This window comes from Squalius cephalus (genome assembly GCF_949319135.1).
Source record: "Squalius cephalus genome assembly, chromosome: 7".
Classification (NCBI taxonomy): domain Eukaryota; kingdom Metazoa; phylum Chordata; class Actinopteri; order Cypriniformes; family Leuciscidae; genus Squalius; species Squalius cephalus.
In genome coordinates, this window is record NC_137128.1 from 7,990,376 (window position 1) to 8,013,379 (window position 23,004).

A 23,004-nucleotide genomic window follows, 5' to 3' on the forward strand; every position below is an offset into this window, starting at 1 on the left:
GCGCATCACATATGCACATTCAAGCTTCTGTGTTTAGTATATCTGAAGTGCACTTTTGTAACAAATCACTCGGAAGTAATTTATTTACTGTTTATTTTTATATGTCGTCAGACTGTCTGAGACATCGCTGCCATAACGCCATGCTTTATGGGTTGCATCTTGCTTTTGACTTGACTTTGACACTTTTTGCTTAGAGAGGATGTAATTCACACATGGGAAGACAATGACCCTCTCCTTATGAGCCTCAGTATCTGGTCACTGTCATTCTCACATCTGTAAAAAAAAAAAAAAAAAAAAAAAAAAAAAACTGGAAAAATTATTTGAATGGGTTAACACATTAATTTTGACAGTCCTAGTATATGAATCCCCTCTATAGTGAGGAAAAAGCCCTTATTGACTTACCAGGCAGTAACTGCAACTCGTACAGTGCACAAATAAATGTCTCAGCCCTGGTCTTTGGGTTTGCTGGGGAAACTGTGCCCTCTCGTGTCTGATGTTGATGTCTGTGGTATGAAGTAGTCATCGTATTTCTTCAAAACGGTCTCGAAATCGTCTTCTCTACCCACAATGTTAACATCTGTATGAGGCCATTCCCTGTTATATCAGGCCCTTTGGATATATGAATAAGACCTAAGAAAATTTGGACATAAATATTGACAATCTAAGCCAGATTCACTTTTTTGAAAAAGTTATGCATCAATTTGGAATAGTCCTCTAATAAGTCTGAAACTTATCCACATATTTATCATCAGCATGATTGTCATATGGAGAGATTAGGGTCTATTTTATTTTGGTTGTGTTTCTGTGTGCGTGTTTGTTTTTCCCTTTGATTTTCTTTGTGATTATTTTCCATGCACGTATTATTTTGGTGATTGTTTGATTGTGATTTAGAATGTTGGGCAACACCCCCCTGTACTCTCTTAGGTGTTCGTATGACAGCTGATTAGCAGATGAACAGCTGTTGGTAATTGACGTTAAATCACAAACTGCTCAAAAAAAGCGAAGGAACTGAAACGGTGTGTCTGCGGCCCCGCGAACTCTGTTGTTGCAACTCTGTCCCCACGTTATTGCTGGATTGTTTATATTTGTTGCCACGATCATCGCACAGATAATTGTCTGCTTGTATCGAAGCCTGAAGTTTTGCTGATGTGCCGGTTCTGCTGTCGACTCGGTGGCTGCTGTGTGTTCTCGTCTCCTCCTCTGTTGCGCTGGGATTGCTGTCGTCCTCTGCTGTGCTAAGCTTACTGTCATCCTCTGCTGTGCTGGAATTTCTGCCGTCCTCTGTTGCGCTGGGATTGCTGCTGTCCTCCGCTGTGCTGTCCGAGCCCCGCCTCGTCCGTTCTGGTCCTGTGGTTTGAGGAGCGCTGTAAAACGAGACTGGGAGTTAGATTCGTCTGCTCCCAGTTTATGGGTGAGTGACGTTCTATCCCAAGTTATGCTGTCTTGCCTCGTCCGAAGTTAAGATCCACGCCACGGTCTCATCTAAATTAGAGAGCGTCAGTCTGTCCACTGTAGTCATACCATTATATAAATATATAACTTATATTCACGGATTGTAGTGCTGTAATTGATTATTGCACGATTGATAGCTTTCTAGTGTGGTGCTGTGTTTGTTATCTATTGTGGAGATACTGGCGGCTTTCTTCCTGTTGTGTGAGTGTTGTGCTGGTGCGTGCGGTGATTGACAGGTGGCCTGCTGCGTATACGTCACTGCCTGGCGTGAGAGGGACTGCTTATGGACTGTGCACCTATGGACTTCCAGTGGACTTGAACGTGTTTGTCTGATGTCCAGCTTTTACCCTGATTAATAGTTTTAAAAGCCCGAGTGAGAGAGTGTGTGTGCATGGGCACCTCATTTTTTTTATTGAATTAGAGATTATAATAAATATATTTTTTTACTGAATTTGTTGTCTTGGTGAATATGTTGTGTTGCTCCCACCAAACTAAAAGAACTTGCAGTTATTTATTTAATCGAGTCCCAGCTCTTCAATTGGGTCGCGTAGTCGAGTTACATTGCCTATATCACATTTGGCGTAGTCGGCAGGATTTGGTTTGGAGCTTCACATACAGGTCAGCCAAACTACATAATTTGTTATAACTTATATATATATATATATATATATATATATAGGAGGTTCCAGTCCTATACACCTAACACCTGGGCTGCAGACGGTAAGCCTATATGCCGCCGGTGTGGCCGTACCGGACACATTGCCAGGTTCTGTAGACCCCCATCCGAGTCCAATGCGGATTTAAACTAGTCTGTCCTGCTACTGAGGTCCAAGTAGCAGGGAATTTGGGGGAAGCAGGACAAAGGACCATATTTGTAGGTGACTGTCCCAAGGTTGAGGTTAAAGTAAATGGTGTGTCCCTTATTGGACTAATCGACACTGGCTCGCAAGTGACGTTAATGCAACAGAGTGTATTTGACCAGCATTACCCAGCAGATGCCCTATCACATGGCGTGACCCCCAACAAATTGACTCTTCGAGCGGCCAATTGGTTATCCATCCCTTATCAATGCTATGCGGTGATGGATTTTGAAGTAGGAGGTGCTAATATTTCAGGGAGGGGGGTTGTTATTGTAGCCGATCATTGTCTAACTGCCCCATTACTGATTGGTATGAATGTTATTACAACCTGCTGGCATGACTTACTTAATCGACCAGATGGCCTAAAGACTGTTTCAGGATGAAGGGACAAGGAAAGCCTGGACGGGTGCATTTGCTGTGTGCCAACGGACAAACGGACAGCTGTCGTCGGGGGGGAAGATGGATACATGGGGTTTGTACGTCCAGCAAGCCGCAGGGGCCTAACCGTTCCAGCCAGAAGCGAGGTGGTGGTCTGGGGGCGTGCGCGGATGGGCCCGAGGGGGCAGGACTACTGTGGCCTGATTGAAGCGCTGCCTGAGCTAGGGGCTTTTTCTGTGGCAAAGACTGTTGCATTCGTCAAACATGGCCGACTTCCTATTCATATCCAGAATGTGACCTCTTGTCTTTAAAGGCCGCTACCAGAAGCTGGCGAAAGTGTTCCATGTTGACCGCGCTGATGTTCATGGCCAGACAGATCTAAGCCTGACTGTGCAAGATGATGGAACTGTCGCAGTGGATATTGTGGAGGCTGGAGATGGAGGACCAGTGGAATCACCTGTCAAGGTATTAGGAGATTTACAAGGCAGAGATGACTTGACTGAACAACAGAAGCAAGACTTTAAAGCGCTCCTACAAAGGTGGGTCAGGGTATTTGGGCATACTAATGCGGTGCAGCACCAAATCCACACTAGCGATGCGCCCCCAGTAAGAGAAAAATATCGCCCTCTACCACCTATGATGTACCAAGAAATGCGTGCCCTGTTAGCCGATATGTTGGAGAAGGTTATTCAGCCAAGCTCCAGCCCTTGGGCTGCACCCATCGTGATGGTCCGCAAGAAAGACGGCAGTTGGCGCTTTTGCGTTGACTATCGTAAATTGAACGCCCTGACTCATAAAGATGCCTTCCCGCTCCCCCGTATAGAGGAGACCCTAACCTCCCTGACTCAAGCCTCCTGGTTCACCACACTTGACTTAGCCAGTGGTTATTGGCAGGTCGGAGTCGACCCCCAAGACAGACCCAAGACGGCCTTCACCACCCCACTAGGTCTATACGAGTTTCAGAGGATGCCATTTGGCCTCTGCAATGCTCGAGCGACGTTCCAGCGGCTTATGCAGCAATGCTTGAGTGGCCAAATCACTGACACTGTACTTGTTTATTTGGATGATTTTTCCTCCCATTTACGCCACCTGGAGGCTGTCTTTGAGCGGCTGCAACACCATGGGCTCAAGCTGAAGGTAGAGAAGTGCCAGCTGCTACGGAGGGAAGTAAGGTTCCTGGGCCATGTGGTCACTGGAGAGGGAGTGAAACCAGACCCTACCAAGGTTACTGCTGTGACTGAATGGCCGGCTCCAACGACAATCAAAGAGGTACGTGCTTTCTTGGGCCTAGCAGGCTATTATCGCCGTTTTATTGCCAACTTTGCAAAGATAGCACGCCCCTTGAATGCCCTCTTAATTGGAGCCCCTGCAGATAAGAGAACAGGATCTCGTCAGATCTCTTGGTCCGGTGAGTGTCAACAAGCCTTTGACTGTCTAAAAACTGCTTTAACCAAGACCTCTATCTTAGCCTATGCCAACTATGCAGAACCTTTTGTGTTATACACTGATGCGAGCCATGCTGGTCTGGGGGCTGTTTTAGCCCAGCTACAGGATGGGCGCGAGCGAGTTGTGGCCTATGCCAGTAGGAGCCTGCATCCTAGTGAGAAGAACAATGCCAACTACAGCTCCTTCAAATTGGAATTGCTAGCTTTAAAGTGGCCCATAGTAGAAAAATTTAAAGACTACCTGATGGGGGCCAAAGTGATTGTTTACACCGATAATAATCCTGTAGCCCACTTGCAGACTGCCCGCCTGAGGGCCACGGAACAAAGGTGGGTAGCCCAACTAGCTGCCTTTGACTACCATGTGAAGTATCGTTCGGGTAGGGAAAATGCTAATGCAGATGCTCTTTCCAGAGTACCTGTCGAAGCCCCTCTAGGTGCTGATGTGACTAACGTGGCAGCTATGGCAGATGTACAATCAACAGAAGAGCTGTCGATGGATGACTGATGACTAAATCCCATCACATAGAGCCTCTTTCACCTAGCTATCATCATATAGAGACTGTGTCTGTTCCCCGAATTTGGAAATCCAAAAAACGTTTAAACCCATATAAGGTTAAAAATTGAATTGATGTTCAACAAATAAAAAAACAGCTATAATACAGATGAGCAAATGCTAAAGCTTGGGTTGCTGAATATTCGATCGCTTACTTCAAAAGCACTCATATGATTTCAGATAATAACCTAGATGTGCTGTGTTTGACAGAAACCTGGTTAAAACCAAACGATTACATTACTTTAAATGAGTCCACCCCGCAAGATTACTCTTATAAACATGAGCCTCATCTGAAACGCAAAGGGGGTGGTGTTGCTGTAATTTATAGTAATATTTTCAAAACCACTAAGAAATCAAGTTTTAAATATAATTCTTTTGAAGTGTTAATGCTTAATGTAAAAATATATAGTATAAATGATAAATCACGTTTGAGATTTGTGCTGGCTACCGTATACAGGCCACCAGGGCACCATACAGACTTTATCAAAGAATTTGTGGACTTTCTATCAGAGTTAGTATTGGCTGCAGATAAAGTACTAATTGTTGGTGATTTTAATATACACATCGATAATGAAAAAGATGCATTGGGTTTGGCATTTAAAGACATTGTAAACTCAATTGGAGTTAGACAACACGTGTCAGGACCTACTCATCGTCGTAATCATACTCTAGATCTAATATTATCACATGGAATAGATGTTGATGCCGTTGAAATTCTGCAGCAGAGCGATGACATCTCAGATCATTATCTAGTCTTGTGTAAATGACATTTAGCCAAGGCTGCAAAGCCGACTCCGTGTTTCAAATATGTTAGACCTATCACTTCTGCCACCAAAGATTGCTTTATCAATAATCTTCCTAATCAGTTTCATCATCTTAGCATCCCGGATAGCTTAGAAGAACTTGATATTGCAACAGAAACTTTTAACTCTCTCTTTTCCAGCACTTTAGACACAGTTGCTCCTTTGCGCTTAAAGAAGATTAAAGAAAATAATCCAACGCCGTGGTACAACGAGCACACTCGGGCCCTTAAAAGAGCAGCCAGAAAAATGGAGCGCAACTGGAAGAAAACAAAACTAGAGGTATTTCGCATTTCATGGAAAGAGAGCTCGATTGCATACAGAGAGGCTTTAAAAGCTGCTAGATATGCTTATTTTTCAACCCTATTAGAAGAAAATAAACATAATCCTAGGTTTTTATTTGAAACAGTGGCTAAACTAACGAAAAAGAAAGCTTCAAACACAGAAGTTTCCAAGCAGCACAGCAGTAATGATTTTATGAACTTCTTCACTTATAAGATTGATAATATCAGGGACAAAATTATAACTATGCAACCGTCTACTACAGTATCGCATCAGGCAGTGCATTGTAGTCTCCCTGAGGAAAAATTTGATTCATTCGTTGCTATAGGAGAGGAAGAATTTACTAAACTCGTTAAATCATCTAAATCGACAACATGTATGTTAGACCCTATACCGACTAAGCTACTGAAAGAGATGCTTCCAGAGGTCATAGATCCTCTTCTTAATATCATTAATTCGTCTTTGTCTCTAGGATACGTACCAAAAAACTTTAAGCTGGATATGATTAAACCGCTTGTTAAAAAAACGCAACTTGATCCTACAGAATTAGTCAATTACAGGCCGATCTCGAATCTACCTTTTCTGTCAAAGATACTAGAAAAGGCAGTATCTTCACAACTGTGTTCCTTTTTAGAAAGAAATGATATCTGCGAGGATTTTCAGTCAGGATTTAGACCGTACCATAGTACTGAGACTGCTCTCGTTAGAGTCACAAATGATTTGCTCTTATCATCCGATCGTGGTTGTATCTCTCTATTAGTGTTACTCGATCTTAGTGCTGCGTTTGACACCATTGACCACAACATTCTTTTAAATAGACTAGAAAACTATGTTGGCATTAGTGGAATTGCTCTAGCATGGTTTAATTCAGTGGTTCTCAACTCCAGTCCTCGGGACCCGCTGCTCTGCACATTTTGTATGTCTCCCTTATTTAACACACCTGAATCAGATCATCAGCTCGTTAAGAGAGACTCCATGAACTGAACTGAGAGTGTCAGATAAGAGAGACATACAAAATGTGCAGAGCAACGGGTCCCGAGGACTGGAGTTGAGAACCACTGGTTTAAATCATACTTATCTGACCGTTATCAATTTGTAGCAGTAAATGAAGAGATGTCTCATCGATCACAAGTTCAGTATGGTGTACCACAAGGCTCAGTACTAGGACCGCTGCTGTTCACTCTGTACATGCTACCATTAGGAGATATCATTAGGAAACATGGAATTAGCTTCCACTGTTATGCTGACGATACTCAGCTCTATATTTCTTCAAAACCTAACGAAACTTACCAATTCACTAAATTAACAGAATGCATAGCTGATATAAAAAATTGGATGACTCGTAATTTCCTACTTCTAAATTCTGAAAAAACAGAGATTCTAATTATTGGACAAAAAACTTCCTCACGTAATAACCTAGAATACTGTCTAACACTTGATGGCTGCTCTGTTAAGTCTTCGTCGTCGGTTAGGAACCTGGGTGTGCTCTTTGATACCAATCTTTCATTTGAAAGTCACGTGTCTAGTATCTGTAAAACCACATTTTTCCATCTTAACCTGTTAAGCTACAACCCCACTTTTGAAAAATCCCCAGAAATGACATACCCAAACTGAAACAGATACAGTTCATGAACCCTTGGTACTAAAAGCACAAGTATGATCTCGTTTGAAAGCTGACACCTGGCAGTTTATTGTAAATTTAGAATTAATTATTGTCGTAATGACAAAAATTGTTATAAATAGCTTCAAAGTTTTGTAAAGTTATTAGAAATTATTTTTTTATGAAACATCCTCATGAAAATAAAATTGAAGTTGGCACTGGAGCAATCTAGAAATGCACTACAGCTAAAGCCACATGTCTAAACATTTTATGTTTAAAATCTGAAGATAATAAGTCCAAAACTCTGTATTTATTTAAATGTTTTTCAAGACCATGTCATGTGACTTTATTTTGATTTGACGCTAACATGCTACTGATGTTTGTCATCTTCTAACCATGTATCCAGTATATTGTCTCTATTGTTTTGTGGTGCAAACGATCCCCATTCAGTCTCAATCTCCCCCTGCAGACATTCACACCTCTCCAGCCTGGTTATGGCTCTAAATATGCATTTCTTTTGTCTGCATTATAGCTACTAACGACTGGCTATTCACAGGCTATTCATAGGGTTTCAGTCCCTAATTTCTTTTCTCAAAGTTCACCTCACATTTTAAACTGTATCAAATGCATTTCTTGAATAAAGAAACAATTCAGTAAGCATTCAAAAAATCATAAAAGTATAACTGCTAGTGGCAGTGGCCCTAGGTGCTAGCTAGCATGTTAGCTTAGCACACCATCAATACACGACAATTTATGAGATTAAAACCATGTTTGTGCTCCAAACTTACTTTATAACGCAAGACGAGTGTTTTAACCCTCTGGGGACCAAGCTGTTTTTGGGGTCCTTGAGATGTTCTGACATGCCTTGATATTTGTGCTTTTTTCAGTTATTTATAAACATGTTAATGGCAAAGGTGTAAATTCACTCTATATAGCAAAAAACAGGGCTACCATAATATGTGAGCAACGTGTATGTAGATGTTTGTATTTTTAAGAGAATAATGTTTATGCGTGGTTATTGGAAAAAAATAAAATGAAAGTTGCTGATTTAAGAACACAAAACACATAATAAATATGTGTCCACAAGACTTTTGACTAATTGATGTTGTCCCTTTGAATTCTAGCTTCAAAATTATGTGAAAATCATCCTGCCTGATTGTTCACATGAAACACTACATTGATTTAAACATTGTAAAACAGTTTTTTTGTCAGAAGAGGTTTATGCGTGGGAGTGGTAATGGGTCATCAATATTAATGAGATTCAGACCAGAGGTGTGACATAGACGCTCCCCCAAGTGTTAATGGGCCATCAGTGAGGCAGCCTGAACAAAGAATGAGGAGATTCAAATGTTTTGTTTTTCAATCTGTTTTATTGTAATTTTGTAAAAACAAAAGTAAAGGCAGGTATCTCACAGTAAATGCTTATGCCCCGTTGATGCGGGCTCTAAGCAAATCAAATGTGACCATATATTGCATATATATGACCTTTTATATTAACATTACCAATCAATAATTGTTATGTTGTGCATGCATAACAACACATTTGTTGCAAAGCCACACAGGCACATATAGGCTACATTTGTATCATCACAAAGTATATAAACAAAATGTAACTAACATCTGTAAAATAGTAGGTAAATATGTACTTACTCTTTTTGATTTTTGTTGCTGCGTGTCCTCGTTGCAGTGGAAGGCGAGAGTGAACAAGCTACATTCCTTTTAAAAAAAGTTACAAAACATATGTAACATCAACCAATCTCCAAAAATAAATAATAAAGTCATACAGGCTCATATTATTAACACTAAGTATAAACAAAATTGAACTAACACCTGTAAAATAGTGGGTAAATATGTACTTACTCTTTCTGATTTCTGACTGTGTTGCTAAGCGCACTCCGAGTTGCAGGCGGAGGTAGTGATGAAGCTACATTCCTTTTAAAAAAGTTGAAGAATATTATTACATAAATATAACTATAGTAGCATTAGTCTATAATGAATTACTGATGTAAATAATTTTAGACGCGTGCAATAAGCCTATATGCGTGTCAATGGGCCATTACCGGAGAGGCACACCGCAAACATTAGCCTAACACATTTGTGCACTTCATTAACTGGGTATATTTACACATTTCAGCACATTTACACACATTTACAACTGATATTTGCGAGCATGCATCGTTAAAGATAATGAGGCAGCATTTATATAGTCAAAATATAATCTAAACACCTACTAGGCCTACTTTCTAAAATAATTTCTAAATTCTATCTTTCATACATAATGATCTAAACATATCATTTAGGCTACACATACAAATACAAATTTCCTAACCAAGGGGTGTAGCATATGTACACAAAAAAACAAAACAAAAAATTTTTTTTGGGGGGCAGAAAATTTTGTACATTTTAAAGATAAATTCATTAATCTGGTGCACTTTGAGTCTCCCGAATCTGCTGTTAAAAATAAATAATCCACCCGCCAACCTCCCGAACCTAGGCTATATGTGTAACGGTGTGTTATGTTGTCATGTTTCTGGTTTGTGTTTTCTCTGTCTTTGGTTTTTACATTCAGTTTCTTGTTCCTGTTCATTGTATTCAGTTAGTCCTAGTCTGCTAGTCATGTTAATTAGTTCCCTTGTTTCAGGTGTGTTGTCTTCTCAGTTTGTATGGTCCTGATTATTGTGCTCATTTGCCCCAGCTGTGTCTCGTTCCCTCATCCCGCTGTGTATTTAAACCCTGTGTGTTTTCTTGTTCGGGGTCAGTTATTGTATGTAGGAATGTATGTAACTTCCATGAGTAATCCCTGTTCCAGTTCTGAGTCTTGCCAAGTCTTTGTTAATTAAATTCAATTGCTGCATTTAGATCCGACTACCGTCTTTGCTTTCATGCATATCGTGACAGAATAACTGACCATACAAGGATCTAGCAGTTAGTACCCGGAGCGGTCGATCTAACCCAAGAAGATGAGCTGTGTCCAGATCGCAGCATTAGCTCAGGAGAGCCGTAACCTGTTCGACTTCAGCTTCAGATATATTCGACTGGTCGAGAACTGCCACCTGGGGAATGAAATTATAAAGGCGTGCTATCTAACTGGGGCTAAATATGTCGATCCACGACAGCTCCCCGATATCTCTGGTCTGGGATGGAGAGAGGCTATTTCCATCTGCCTGGACAGCTTAATCCCACGCCTTCCTGATTTCCCCGAGCCCGCTCGTCGCCTCTGCACAAGCGGCCCAGTGAGTGAACCGAGCCCAGTGAGTCAAGTGAGTGAACCGAGCCCCGTGAGTCAAGTGAGTGAACCGAGCCCCGTGAGTCAAGTGAGTGAACCGAGCCCCGTGAGTCAAGTGAGTGAACCGAGCCCCGTGAGTCAAGTGAGTGAACCGAGCCCCGTGAGTCAAGTGAGTGAACCGAGCCCAGTGAGTCAAGTGAGTGAACCGAGCCCAGTGAGTCAAGTGAGTGAACCGAGCCCAGTGAGTCAAGTGAGTGAACCAAACCCAGTGAATGAATCAAGCCCAGTGACTCGCCGTCGCAGGAGGAAGAGGAGGAGGACTCGCTCGGTTCACCAGGTTCCAGTGGGCGTACCCAGATGCCTCGCCCTGCCGGCTCCGCCTCTGGTCCTCACCTCGCCTGTGCCTATCAAGCTCCAGGAGCCTTTTCCAGAGACCGTTCCCAGCCCGGAGGCTTTAGCCTTGAATTTCCCCAAGTATTTTTTTGGGGGGGGCAATAGGTACCCTGAGAGGGCCATGGAGGTGGCGCCTATATGGACCATTGCAGTGCTTTACACGCCTAAGCCTCCCATGCTGCTGGTCCCGTCCAGCCCTGTGCGCCACACACCCTGGTGTCCGTCCGAGTCTGCTCCGCCCTGGTGTCCGTCCGAGTCTGCTCCGCCCTGGTGTCCGTCCGAGTCTGCTCCGCCCTGGCCACCCGCACGACCCGCTCCGCCGTGGCCATCTGCATCGGTGACCTGGTGTCTATGGTCCCCGGCTATCCTGTCTGGGACTCCAGGACGCCCACCCCCCCCACCCAGGTTGTGTTTTGAAACGGCGCGAGGTCGCGCCTTGTAGAAGGGGGGGATAATGTAACGGTGTGTTATGTTGTCATGTTTCTGGTTTGTGTTTTCTCTGTCTTTGGTTTTTACATTCAGTTTCTTGTTCCTGTTCATTGTATTCAGTTAGTCCTAGTCTGCTAGTCATGTTAATTAGTTCCCTTGTTTCAGGTGTGTTGTCTTCTCAGTTTGTATGGTCCTGATTATTGTGCTCATTTGCCCCAGCTGTGTCTCGTTCCCTCATCCCGCTGTGTATTTAAACCCTGTGTGTTTTCTTGTTCGGGGTCAGTTATTGTATGTAGGAATGTATGTATCTTCCATGAGTAATCCCTGTTCCAGTTCTGAGTCTTGCCAAGTCTTTGTTAATTAAATTCAATTGCTGCATTTAGATCCGACTACCGTCTTTGCTTTCATGCATATCGTGACAATATGATATTCTCTGATTTAGATATCTGCATCATCACATTTCAATAATTCAAATTCTCAGGGTTAAGCTTGATAATATGATAAAATATCACACTGAAGTAGGCTGATTTAAAATTAAGATTTACTTAAAATAAAAGTTCTTCTTTTGTCAAAATTACATTTCCAGCCTAAACAGAGGCTTTACTCCCTTCAAAATTAAATTGTCAATGTTTCATTACATCACTGTTGGAAAACACTCTTATCAGAATCTGATAATAGTGTTTTCCAACAGTGACGTAATGAAACATTGACAATTTAATTTTGATCAGAATAATTTTTTTTTAGCTTTATAAAGGGCATTTCTTTCCCTAATTTTTACTCTCTATACTCTTTCCCTACTCAGGGAACTGAGGTTACGTTAGTAACCAAGTAGGCTACGTTATTTCTTATTTTATTTTTTTGATATTGAAAATTGTTTTAATCAGGGCATTTATCCGGTTTGGGCAATTACAATTCTCTTTCACTTGTCCTTTAAAAAAAAGCACACGCACAACACGTGTCCCGGACACCAGCGTTATGGCACCATTCTTATTTCTGTGCCCCTGTCCCTGAGTATGATTTAGAATGTTCAGTGACGTCACAGAACTGCCAGATTCAAACCTGATCCAAACTTCTTTCGCGCGTTGGCTGGCGCTGAGCCAGAGACGGACGCGCTCAGCGCTTGTCATATCACAACTAATATGCAGTGTTTTCAACCACATGTTTATTTTTTGTTTCAGACATTTAAATACACATAAGTACTAGTAAAACAATACATTTGCAGTTTGTAAAATACACACTGATGTCTATGGAAGCGGCAATAAGCCACTTACTTTCATGTATTTCGGGAGAAACAGAATTCAGGTGCTGTAAATCCGGCTGACAGGACTCTCTGAACTGAACTGCAGCGCTCATCTCGTTATAGATCAAGATAATTTATACAGTTTTTTAAACGAAGAATCGGAATATCAGATAGTTGGCATGGTAAGCAAGTTTGTGAATATTTTTAATAAAAAAGGAAAAACGAAATAAAACGAATAGCGATACGTCTGTTAGTTATTGTGGCTGCGGTGTGTCACGTGACATCACGCCATGGAAACAAGGTGTCAGTTAAAATATTTTTAACTTACGCGTGCCGTGAAAGGGTTGATTTAAAATAAAAAAGTATATTCTACATAAACAACAACAGCCCAAGTTTAGTAAAACATTTTTTATTGAGACTATAAAAATTAATTCTGCATCCATTTTTAGGTGTGCCAGCTGCCACTGTGGGTGGCACCGGCACACCCTGGCACACCCGTGGCTACGCCACTGATATGTAAGCTCATGTTTTGAATAGCTTGTCAACTAATGCAAGTAAGAATAAATACTTACTCATCCGAAATTCTATCCACGGCTGGATCAAGTCGCTCTTCAAAATACAAACGGTCGTCATCAGAGTAGTCGCGCTCCTCTTCTGATGAAAATCTGGACTCTTCGTCGCTAGTATCCAGGACGAACTGAAGGGCTTCCGCACCGGTGTACCGTGTCATCTTCCCAACGCGCAGGTGACGAAATGATGAAACTTGAAGCGTTTAATGCATTTGCTTGGGGGCGTTTACCTGTTTTGCATAGATGGCTTAGCACATTATCTTGTGAATAGCGCGCTCCGTGAGTAGGCGTGAACGAATTAAAGTCAATGAGCTCGTAATGAGCTCGACTGGAATCGCTCTCTTTTTATACAGATTACAGAAGCTGATAATATTTGTTTTTTATATAAATGACTTCATTTAACAGATGCGATCTCAAGCTTTATGCCCATGGGTCTGTTTGCCTGTTTGACTGAATTTTCGCGGAGTTATAGATCATTTTCGAACGCGTTTCAAATGGGAGTTTACTGACAGAGAGAAGGCAGAAATCGCATCATGTTAAAGTTTCTTTATTTGTCAAAAAGCAAAACACTTTATTTTTATTGTGAGTATACAGAAAAAAAATAGAAACTGAACAGGATCGATTGATGTATAACACGAAAATTAAAGATCAAAATTAACAGAGCATTTTGTGTTTATTTTTCATTGCTAAAAAAAAAAACGAGCAAAACGCGCCGGCGCGTTTTTGGTCCCCAGAGGGTTAAATAATCTTCTGTGATCTAATTTGGCTTCAGATAAAAAAATCAGACAGAAAATATACTATTGGATAGTGTTCTGCACAATGATAGTCTATATAGATTAGCATTACATTATAAATATAATCTATTATTATGGAAATACCTGGCATGGCTTGAAAAACACAGGTAACTCAAATATCATTGCAAACATGTTTATTGTCTTCAAAACGTCTGTATCTACATGTTACAGCGCGATCTCTTGTTACCTTTGTGTGTATCAGTGACGTCCTGGAATGTCACATGATCATGGCTCTTCTTCATGTTCCATATATGGACTATTATTGTGCATATAGCGCCCTCAGGCTAGTGGTATGAATTGAAAACACAGTATCAGAGTACCAAACGCTCATAAAGATTACATCGACGCATTTGGGTATAAATTCAATAAATATTATTCCTGTCTATAGAAATATGATGTAAATCTATGAGAATCTATCAATATTTCTCCAAATCTGCACAGTTTTGAGCTAAAAGCCCTGAGGGACGTTGTTTTGTGAATCGCTGTCATGACGACAGCACAGAGTTTTTTATGAATGAAAGCGGCTGACGCGCGTTAATTCATATTAAAGGTATCGACTCATTTTTTCATTTCATAACTCCTGACACAAATTAAGACATAACTGTCACTATGAGTTTCTCAGAATACAATAGTGGTCAAATACTGAAACTTGAGTATTATATCTTTTTAATTATGTATAGTTTGTCAAGGTATAACATTAAATCTGATAGTAACTTTGAATTAAATAAATAAAAAACGCTTCAGTGCGCGGGCGCACTGGCAACGGTTAACAGGTTAAAAATATATCTAAATGACGTCATATGCTCTCATTGACAAATGCGGACCAATTAGTTCATGCTTTCATGATATCAAGGCTAGATTATTGTAATGCTCTACTGGGTGGTTGCCCTGCACGCTTAATAAACAAACTACAGCTAGTTCAAAACGCAGCAGCTCGAGTTCTTACCAGAACCAGGAAGTATGACCATATTAGCCCAGTTCTGTCAAAACTGCACTGGCTCCCTATTAAACATCGCATCAATTTTAAAATATTGCTGATGACTTACAAAGCACTAAATGGTTTAGCTCCGCAGTACTTGAGCGAGCTCTTAACGCATTATAGTCCTTCACGTCTATTGCGATCTCAAAATTCCGGCCAGTTGATAATACCTAGAATATCAAAATCGACTGCTGGCGGTAGATCCTTTTCCTATTTAGCACCAAAACTTTGGAACAATCTTCCTAACATTGTCCGGGAAGCAGACACACTCTGTCAGTTCAAAGCTAGATTAAAGACACATCTCTTTGACATAGCATTCACATAATACATTATAGACTTCTATAATTCAGTGTTAGGCTGCATAGATTAGGTCAGCTGGAACCGGGAACACTTCCCATAAATCCTGATGTACTTGTTACATCATGAGAAGAATGGCATCTACGCTAATTTTAGTGTCTTTGTTTATCCCGAGGTCTTCCCGCAGCCTGCCGGATCCAGGCCGTATCCAGATCTGACGAAGGCCCTTCGCCTGGACCCGATGACAACGCAGTGCTGAAGTCAAGTCAAGTCAAGTCATCTTCATTTATATAGCGCTTTTAACAATGTAGATTGTCTCAAAGCAGCTTTACAGAGATAAATGTATAATTTAACGTAAGATTGTTTTGGCTTTATAGCAGTTCTTTAACCTGTTAAGCTTCACCAGTGCGTCGGCGCACTGAAGCGTTTTTTTTTTTTATTTAGTTAAAAATTACTATCAGATTTAATGTTATACATTGACAAACTATACATCATTAAAAAGATATAAGACTCAAGTTTCAGTATTTGACCACTATTGTATTCTGAAAAACTTATAGTGACAGTTATGTCTTAATTTGTGTCAGGAGTTATGAAATGAAAAAATGAGTCGATACCTTTAATATGAATTATGCGCGTCAACCGCTTTCATTCATAAAAAACTCCCGTGCTGTCGTCATGACAGCGATACACAAAACAACGTCCCTCAGGGCTTTAGCTCAAAAATGTGCAGATTTGGAGAAATATTGATATATTTTCATAGGTTTTCATCAGATTTCTATAGACAGGAATAATATTTATTGAATTTATGCCCAAATGCGTCGATGTAATCATTATGAGTGCTGGATACTGTGATGTATTGTGTTTTCAATCCATACCAACAGCCTGAGGGCGCTACATGCACAATAATAGTCCATATATAGAACATGAAGAAGAGGCATGATCATGTGACATTCCAGGAAGTCTCGAACACATTCAAAGCTATCAGAGATCGCTGTAACATGTTTTGAAGACAATAAACATGATTGAAATGATATTTGGTTTACCTGTGTTCTTCGAGTAATGTCAGGTATTTCCATAATAATAGATTATATTTATAATGTAATGCTAATCGATATAGACTTTATCATTGTGCAGAATAAAATATATATATATATTTTCTGTCTGATTTTTTTATCTGAAGCTAAATTATATCACAGAAGATTATTTAAAACACTCGACTTGCGTTATAAATTAAGTTTGGAGCACAAACATGGTTTTAATCTCATAAATTGTCGTGTATTGATGGTGTGCTAAGCTAACATGCTAGCTAGCCCTAGGTGCACCTGCCACATATAGCAGTTATCCTTTTATGTTTTTTTTCTAAATATGCTTACTGAAATTCAAGCAGGGCATTTGATCCAGTTTTTAAATGTTAAGTGAGAACTTTGATAAAATAAATTAGGGATTGAAACCCTATGAATAGCTTGTGAATAGCCAGTCGTTAGTAACTATAATGCAGACAAAAGAAATGCATATTTCGAGCCATAACCAGGCTGGAGAGGTGTGAATGTGTGCAGGGGGAGACTGAGACTGAATGGGGCTCGTTTGCACCACAAAACAATAGAGACAATATACTGAATTGATGTTTAGAAGATGGCAATAAACATCAGTAGCATTTTAAAGTAGCAAATCAAAATAAAGTCATTGACATGGTCTTGAAAAACATTTAACTAAATACAGAGTTTTGGACTTATTATCTTCAGATTTTAAATATAAAATGTTTAGACATGTGGCCTTAGCTGTAGTGCATTTATAGTTTGCTCCAGTGCCAACTTCAATTTTATTTTCATGATGATGTTTCATAAAAATTAATTTCTAATAACTTTACAAAACTTTGAAGCTATTTATAACAATTTTTTTCATTATGAAAATAATTAATTCTACATTTACAATAAACTGCCAGGTGTCAGCTTTCAAATGAGATCATACTTGTGCTTTTAGTACAAAGGGTTCATGAACTGTATCTGTTTAAGTTTGGGTATGTCATTTCTGGGGATTTTTCAAAAGTGGCGTTGCAGCTTAACAGGTTAATAAAGTTATTTTCCAGCTAAAGTTAGTTTTGATTGATTCGCTTCTGTCGCAACGATCATTTGTTTTTAAATTAGGGCCGCCAAGACGACACCATTCTCTCTACACAGACTTTAAACGCGAACCTGTGAGAAACGCTGATGGCGTTCAGATGCGCAGATGAAGTGCCAACTAGTCTCTCCCTATGGAGGATCCCTTTCCCACTCTACAGATAAAGCGTCGTTGGGAAAACTCAATTTGCGTATGTACCCCGAATTGATAAAATCAAATAAAATTCTGAATCAAAACTATAAGGAAACACCAGTAATTTGTTTAGGCTTGGTTTGTAGGGAATAACAAACCTGCACACATATATTCAAACGCACATAACTATAGAACCAATTCTTAATGCGCATGTGAACGCCATCAGCGTTTCTCACAGGATCGCGTTTAAAGTTTGTGTAGAGAGAATGGTGTCTTCTTGGCGGCCCCTAATTTAATAACAAATGATCGTTGCGACGGAAGCGAATCAATCAAAACTAACTTTAGCTGTAAAATAACTTTATTAAAGAACCGCTAAAAAGCTAAAACATTCTCTGTTACCTTAAATTATACGTTTATCTCTGTAAAGCTACATTGTTAAAAGCGCTATATAAATGAAGATGACTTGACTTGACTTGACTTGACTTGACTTGACTTGATGACTGGCGAGCCAAACAGTTTGAGGACAAGGACTTGGACCAAGTGCGGAGGTATGTGGAAAGTGGGAAGTTTCCAATGGGGCAAGAGTGGCGAGCTGCTCCGCTTGGGGTGAAGCAGCTGCTGCAACAGAGGGTAAGGCTGGTGATGTGGGATGGGGTTCTGTGTCGTCGAGTCACTGACTATAACACTCATGAAGTTCGCCTCCAGATTGTCTGCCCTACTCAACAACGCAAAGAGGTGTGGGAGAAACATCATAATGCTGTTGGACACTTGGGCGTGGAGAGAACCATAGGCTGCCTACGTCGACACTTCTTTTGGCCAGGTATGCAGACTCAGGTCCAACAATACCACTCCCTGTGTCCCCATTGCCAGGTGAAAAAAAATTGATGCTGTGCCTAAAGCACCCCTAAAGCCCATTACTGTGTCCTTCCCCCTTGAGGTCATTGAGCTAGACTACCTTTCTTTAGGGAGACCAATATCAAAACATTTTAGTAATGACAGATATGTTCAGCCGCTATGCCTGGGCTATCCCCACAAGAGATCAGACTGCGAGGACTACCGCTAGGGTCCTGTGGCAAGCGGTTATACAGACCTTTGGGTGCCCGATGAGATTCCATTCGGACCAAGGCCCAAATTTCGAATCCCAGCTGGTGGCCGAACTATGTAGCCTTTATGGCATCTCTAAGAGCAGGACAACCCTGTACCACCCCCAGGGAAATGGCATGTGTGAGCGACTTAACCAGACCCTCCTGAGCATGCTGCGGACCTTGGAGGATGAAAAACAAGGGCGCTGGCCTGAACATCTCCCTGCCCTTGTCCAAGCTTACAATGCCACCTTACACAGCTCAACAGGGTACTCCCCTTCGTACCTGATGTTTGGACGCCATGTCCGATTGCCTGTGGATGTAGCCCTGGGCGTAGAGAACCAGCATGTCCGATATAGCTGGGACAGTTGGGTGGGGGAACACCACAAACACCTGTTGTATGCATACTCTTCAGCAGCTAAGTCTATGGGCCAGGCTGCAGAGCAGTATAAAAGACAATATGACCACAAGGCCAAGTCACTTCCTTTAGCTCTTGGGGAACGGGTGTGGCGAAGGAATAGGCAAGATGGGGGAAGGGGTAAGCTTTGTGGCAAGTGGGATCCAGAGCCTTATGTAGTGGTAGAACAGTGGAATAAAGAGGGTTTAACCTATCGTGTTAAATCTGAGCACACAGGGAAAGAGAGGGTCCTGCATAGAAATTCTCTTAAACCTTGTATTAATCCACCCCAAGGTGCCCTCGCATTGCATCCTGAGCTGCCAGTATCTCCTGTTTGTGAACCCCAACCTCTATATGTACCATGGGTAGACCTGCCTGTTTTAGATGACCCAGGTACTGGTGTGGCCCCTAGGAGGTCTGTCCGTTCAAATATGGGACAGCCCCCAGTGAGATTTAGAGACACTTAGACACTTTGATATCTGTGGTTGTCAGGGACTGCCAACATTACAACCTACAGTGGGGGGATGTCATATGGAGAGATTATGGTCTATTTTATTTTGGGTGTGTTTCTGTGTGCATGTGTATTTTGCACTGTTTGTTTTTCCTTTTTTTTCCCTTTGATTTTCTTTGTGATTATTTTCTATGCACGTATTATTTTGGTGATTGTTTGATTGTGATTTAGAATGTTGGGCAACACCCCCCTGTACTCTCTTAGGTGTTCGTATGACAGCTGATTAGCAGATGAACAGCTGTTGGTAATTGGCATTAAATCACAGACTGCTCAAAAAAAGCGAAGGAACTGAAACGGTGTGTCTGCGGCCCCGCGAACTCTGTTGTTGCAACTCTGTCCCCACGTTATTGCTGGATTGTTTATATTTGTTGCCACGATCATCGCAAAGATAATTGTCTGCTTGTATCGAAGCCTGAAGTTTTGCTGATGTGCCGGTTCTGCTGTCGACTCGGTGGCTGCTGTGTGTTCTCGTCTCATCCTCTGTTGCGCTGGGATTGCTGTCGTCCTCTGCTGTGCTAAGCTTACTGTCATCCTCTGCTGTGCTGGAATTTCTGCCGTCCTCTGTTGCGCTGGGATTGCTGCTGTCCTCCGCTGTGCTGTTCTGGTCCTGTGGTTTGAGGAGCGCTGTTCAACGAGACTGGGAGTTAGATTTGTTCTGCTCCCAGTTTATGGGTGAGTGACATTCTATCCCAAGTTATGCTGTCTTGCCTCATCCGAAGTTAAGATCCACGCCACGGTCTCATCTAAATTATAGAGCGTCAGTCTGTCCACTGTAGTCATACCATTATATAAATCTATAACTTCTATTCACAGATTGTAGTGCTGTAATTGATTATTGCACGATTGATAGCTTTCTAGTGTGGTGCTGTGCTTATGCTGTGTTTGTTATCTATTGTGGAGATACTGGCGGCTTTCTTCCTGTTGTGTGTGTTGTGCTGGTGCATGTGGTGATTGACAGGTGGCCTGCTGCGTATACGTCACTGCCTGGCATGAGACGGACTTGCGTGAGAGGGACCACTTATGGACTGTGCACCTATGGACTTCCAGTGGACTTGAACGTGTTTGTCTGATGTCCAGCTTTTACCTTGATTAATAGTTTTAAAAGCCCGAGTGAGAGAGTGTGTGTGTGTCCATGGGCACCTAATTTTTTTATTGAATTAGAGATTATAATAAATATATTTTTTTTACTGAATTTGTTGTCTTGGTGAATCTGTTGTGTTGCTCCCACCAAACTAAAAGAACTTGCAGTTATTTATTTAATCGAGTCCCAGCTCTTCAACTGGGTGACGTAGTCGAGCTACATTGCTTATATCACATGATGATATGATTCTTTGATTCTTTGACATAAGAAGCCTTTTCCCATGTCATAATCCAACCCTATCTCACGGCAATTCGTACGTATTTTACGAGGTGGCTAATTCGTACGAATTCATTCGCTCTCTCTCGTACGAATTCGTAAAATTTTTGCTAAATCGTACATATTTTACGATGTTTTATTATTTTATTATATGGACATTTATGTCTTTTTTACAGGTTCCTCTAAGGTGTCCGCCACAACTAAAGGGTGCTCATCTGAATGTGAACCAGGGACTTTAACGTTACCAACTGGAGGGACAGTGACTAAGAGCTGCTGTAACACTGATCTTTGCAATGCAGCAGGTATTGGCCTTTGTTTGATCATGCGCTTTGATTTCATCCACAGTAACTTAAAATCAGGAAATTATACAAACAATAATTCAATATGAACAAGTGATTGTTAATAAGCAGCACAATATCAAAAGTAGTCAAAGATAGTGTAAAGCTATACCTGCATGAAAAGGAGAAGCTTATGAATTAGTCTAGGACTTTCAGAGTTTTATTGTTTTTTAAAAAACTGTGAGAAATTGATCAACAATGAACATGCAGTTTTCATAACTATTATTATCAATATTATTGTAAGTATTAGTAGTGGAGTGTTAATAATACTAATTTCCTTCCTGTCTCGATTAGATGGAGTGTATAAGGGAAGCTTCCTCTTGCTCGTGTCTCCTCTGCTCTTCTACTTCCTGTTTCAGTGAGTCCAGCTGAACTTCAGATTCTACAGCAAAGACCATCAAACAAACTCAATATGATACACAATCTGAATAAAGCTTGTTTGTTGCTCTGCTGTTATTAGGTTTAAGGAACTGAAAATATGTACTTCTTTAACATAAAATTACTGCATTAAAACTACCATATTACATTTCTTTGCATAAAGGAAAAGTTACTATAGAATGTAATAAAGAATTAAAGAAAATCTTTGAATTTTTTTTAAAAGTGTGATGAACGTCTGTAATAAAATATTTACTCGAAACTCATGATCTGAAAGGGCACAGCAACTAAATCACCTATGTTGACGGTAAGGTTTAGGTTATTACATTAGCCAAACAAGCTAGCCAGCTACCTCTGCCTTGCTGATTGAAAGAAATCTGTTTATCCAATCACATTTTTGTAAACACATGCAGCAATGCAGCAATTTACATAAGATTTTAACTTAAGAAATCTACACAGACAAAGACATCATAATTTTTCAATCCATAAAGTTATGTATTGAAGAGGTGGATTTTGGAATCCACTGCTGCTTCAATGTATAATGAGTGATTATAATCAATGTATTAATCAATATTTTCTAAATATCAAATGAGATGAATGACTTCTCTAGGCTTGTGGGATTTTACTTAGTTATAGAAGTTCCCAATGTGATTACTGAAATATTATTTTCGTGTATTCTCTAATGTCTGTATTTAAATATCTGACTGGAGCTGATGTCAGGAATGCAGTAACAGTGCTTGCTCATTTAGCCCGGCTTCCAGAAATGAATTATGGAAAGATGTTTTGGTTGAGACAGTGTTAAAACATATAAGAGTCATTGGAACAAAACGTTTAAGAGAGCATTTCTTTGTTAAAACTTTACTTTAACGTTTTATATTAAAGTGTCCTCTCCTTAAGAGAAAGAACGTTTTATCTTGATGTTTTGACAGGACTCTCCTGTTTATAGTTAGAGCCTGGCCAAATCCAACCTTGGAAAAGCTGTGTGTCGGTGTGTGTGTGTTAGTCTTCTTGGTTACAGGGTAACAAGTGTCATTATTGGAGATTGACTGAGTTGTTGTTCGGGACATGCTGGCAACACAAATCTGCGACCTGGAAGGTCACGACGTGCTTAACTTCAGGGTCCGAGTGTCAGCTGCATCATCGATGGAGATATGCTTCAGTCTATCTGTATATGTGTGGAAAATTACTATGTTTATCTATTTCTTAGCCAATCAATGACGTAGCTTAGACCTTGGTGAAGGGTATAATGCTGTGATCTGTGTAACTGTAAGCGGGGCGGCCTACGAACTCCTGTGTGAGTCTTGAAGCTGACTTCTGCTGATGAAGCTGCAAACTCTCTTCAGTAAAACTTTTCTTCAATATATTATAATTCTGACTCCGGGTCTTCATTCCTCATT

General features: G+C 40.7%; 1 protein-coding gene across 1 annotated transcript in view; it reads left to right on the plus strand.

The window, feature by feature from the left end:
- LOC307161680 (uncharacterized protein) overlaps window positions 1-21,770 on the plus strand; it is a 484,934-nt gene extending 463,164 nt beyond the window's left edge. The window contains exons 3-4 of the mRNA XM_079876559.1: window positions 21,071-21,196; window positions 21,527-21,770. Of these exons, the coding sequence (XP_079732685.1) occupies window positions 21,071-21,196; window positions 21,527-21,594 (194 nt within the window). The 3' untranslated portion in view covers window positions 21,595-21,770. The remainder of the gene's footprint in view (window positions 1-21,070; window positions 21,197-21,526) is intronic.
- The last annotated feature ends 1,234 nt before the right edge of the window (window positions 21,771-23,004 follow it).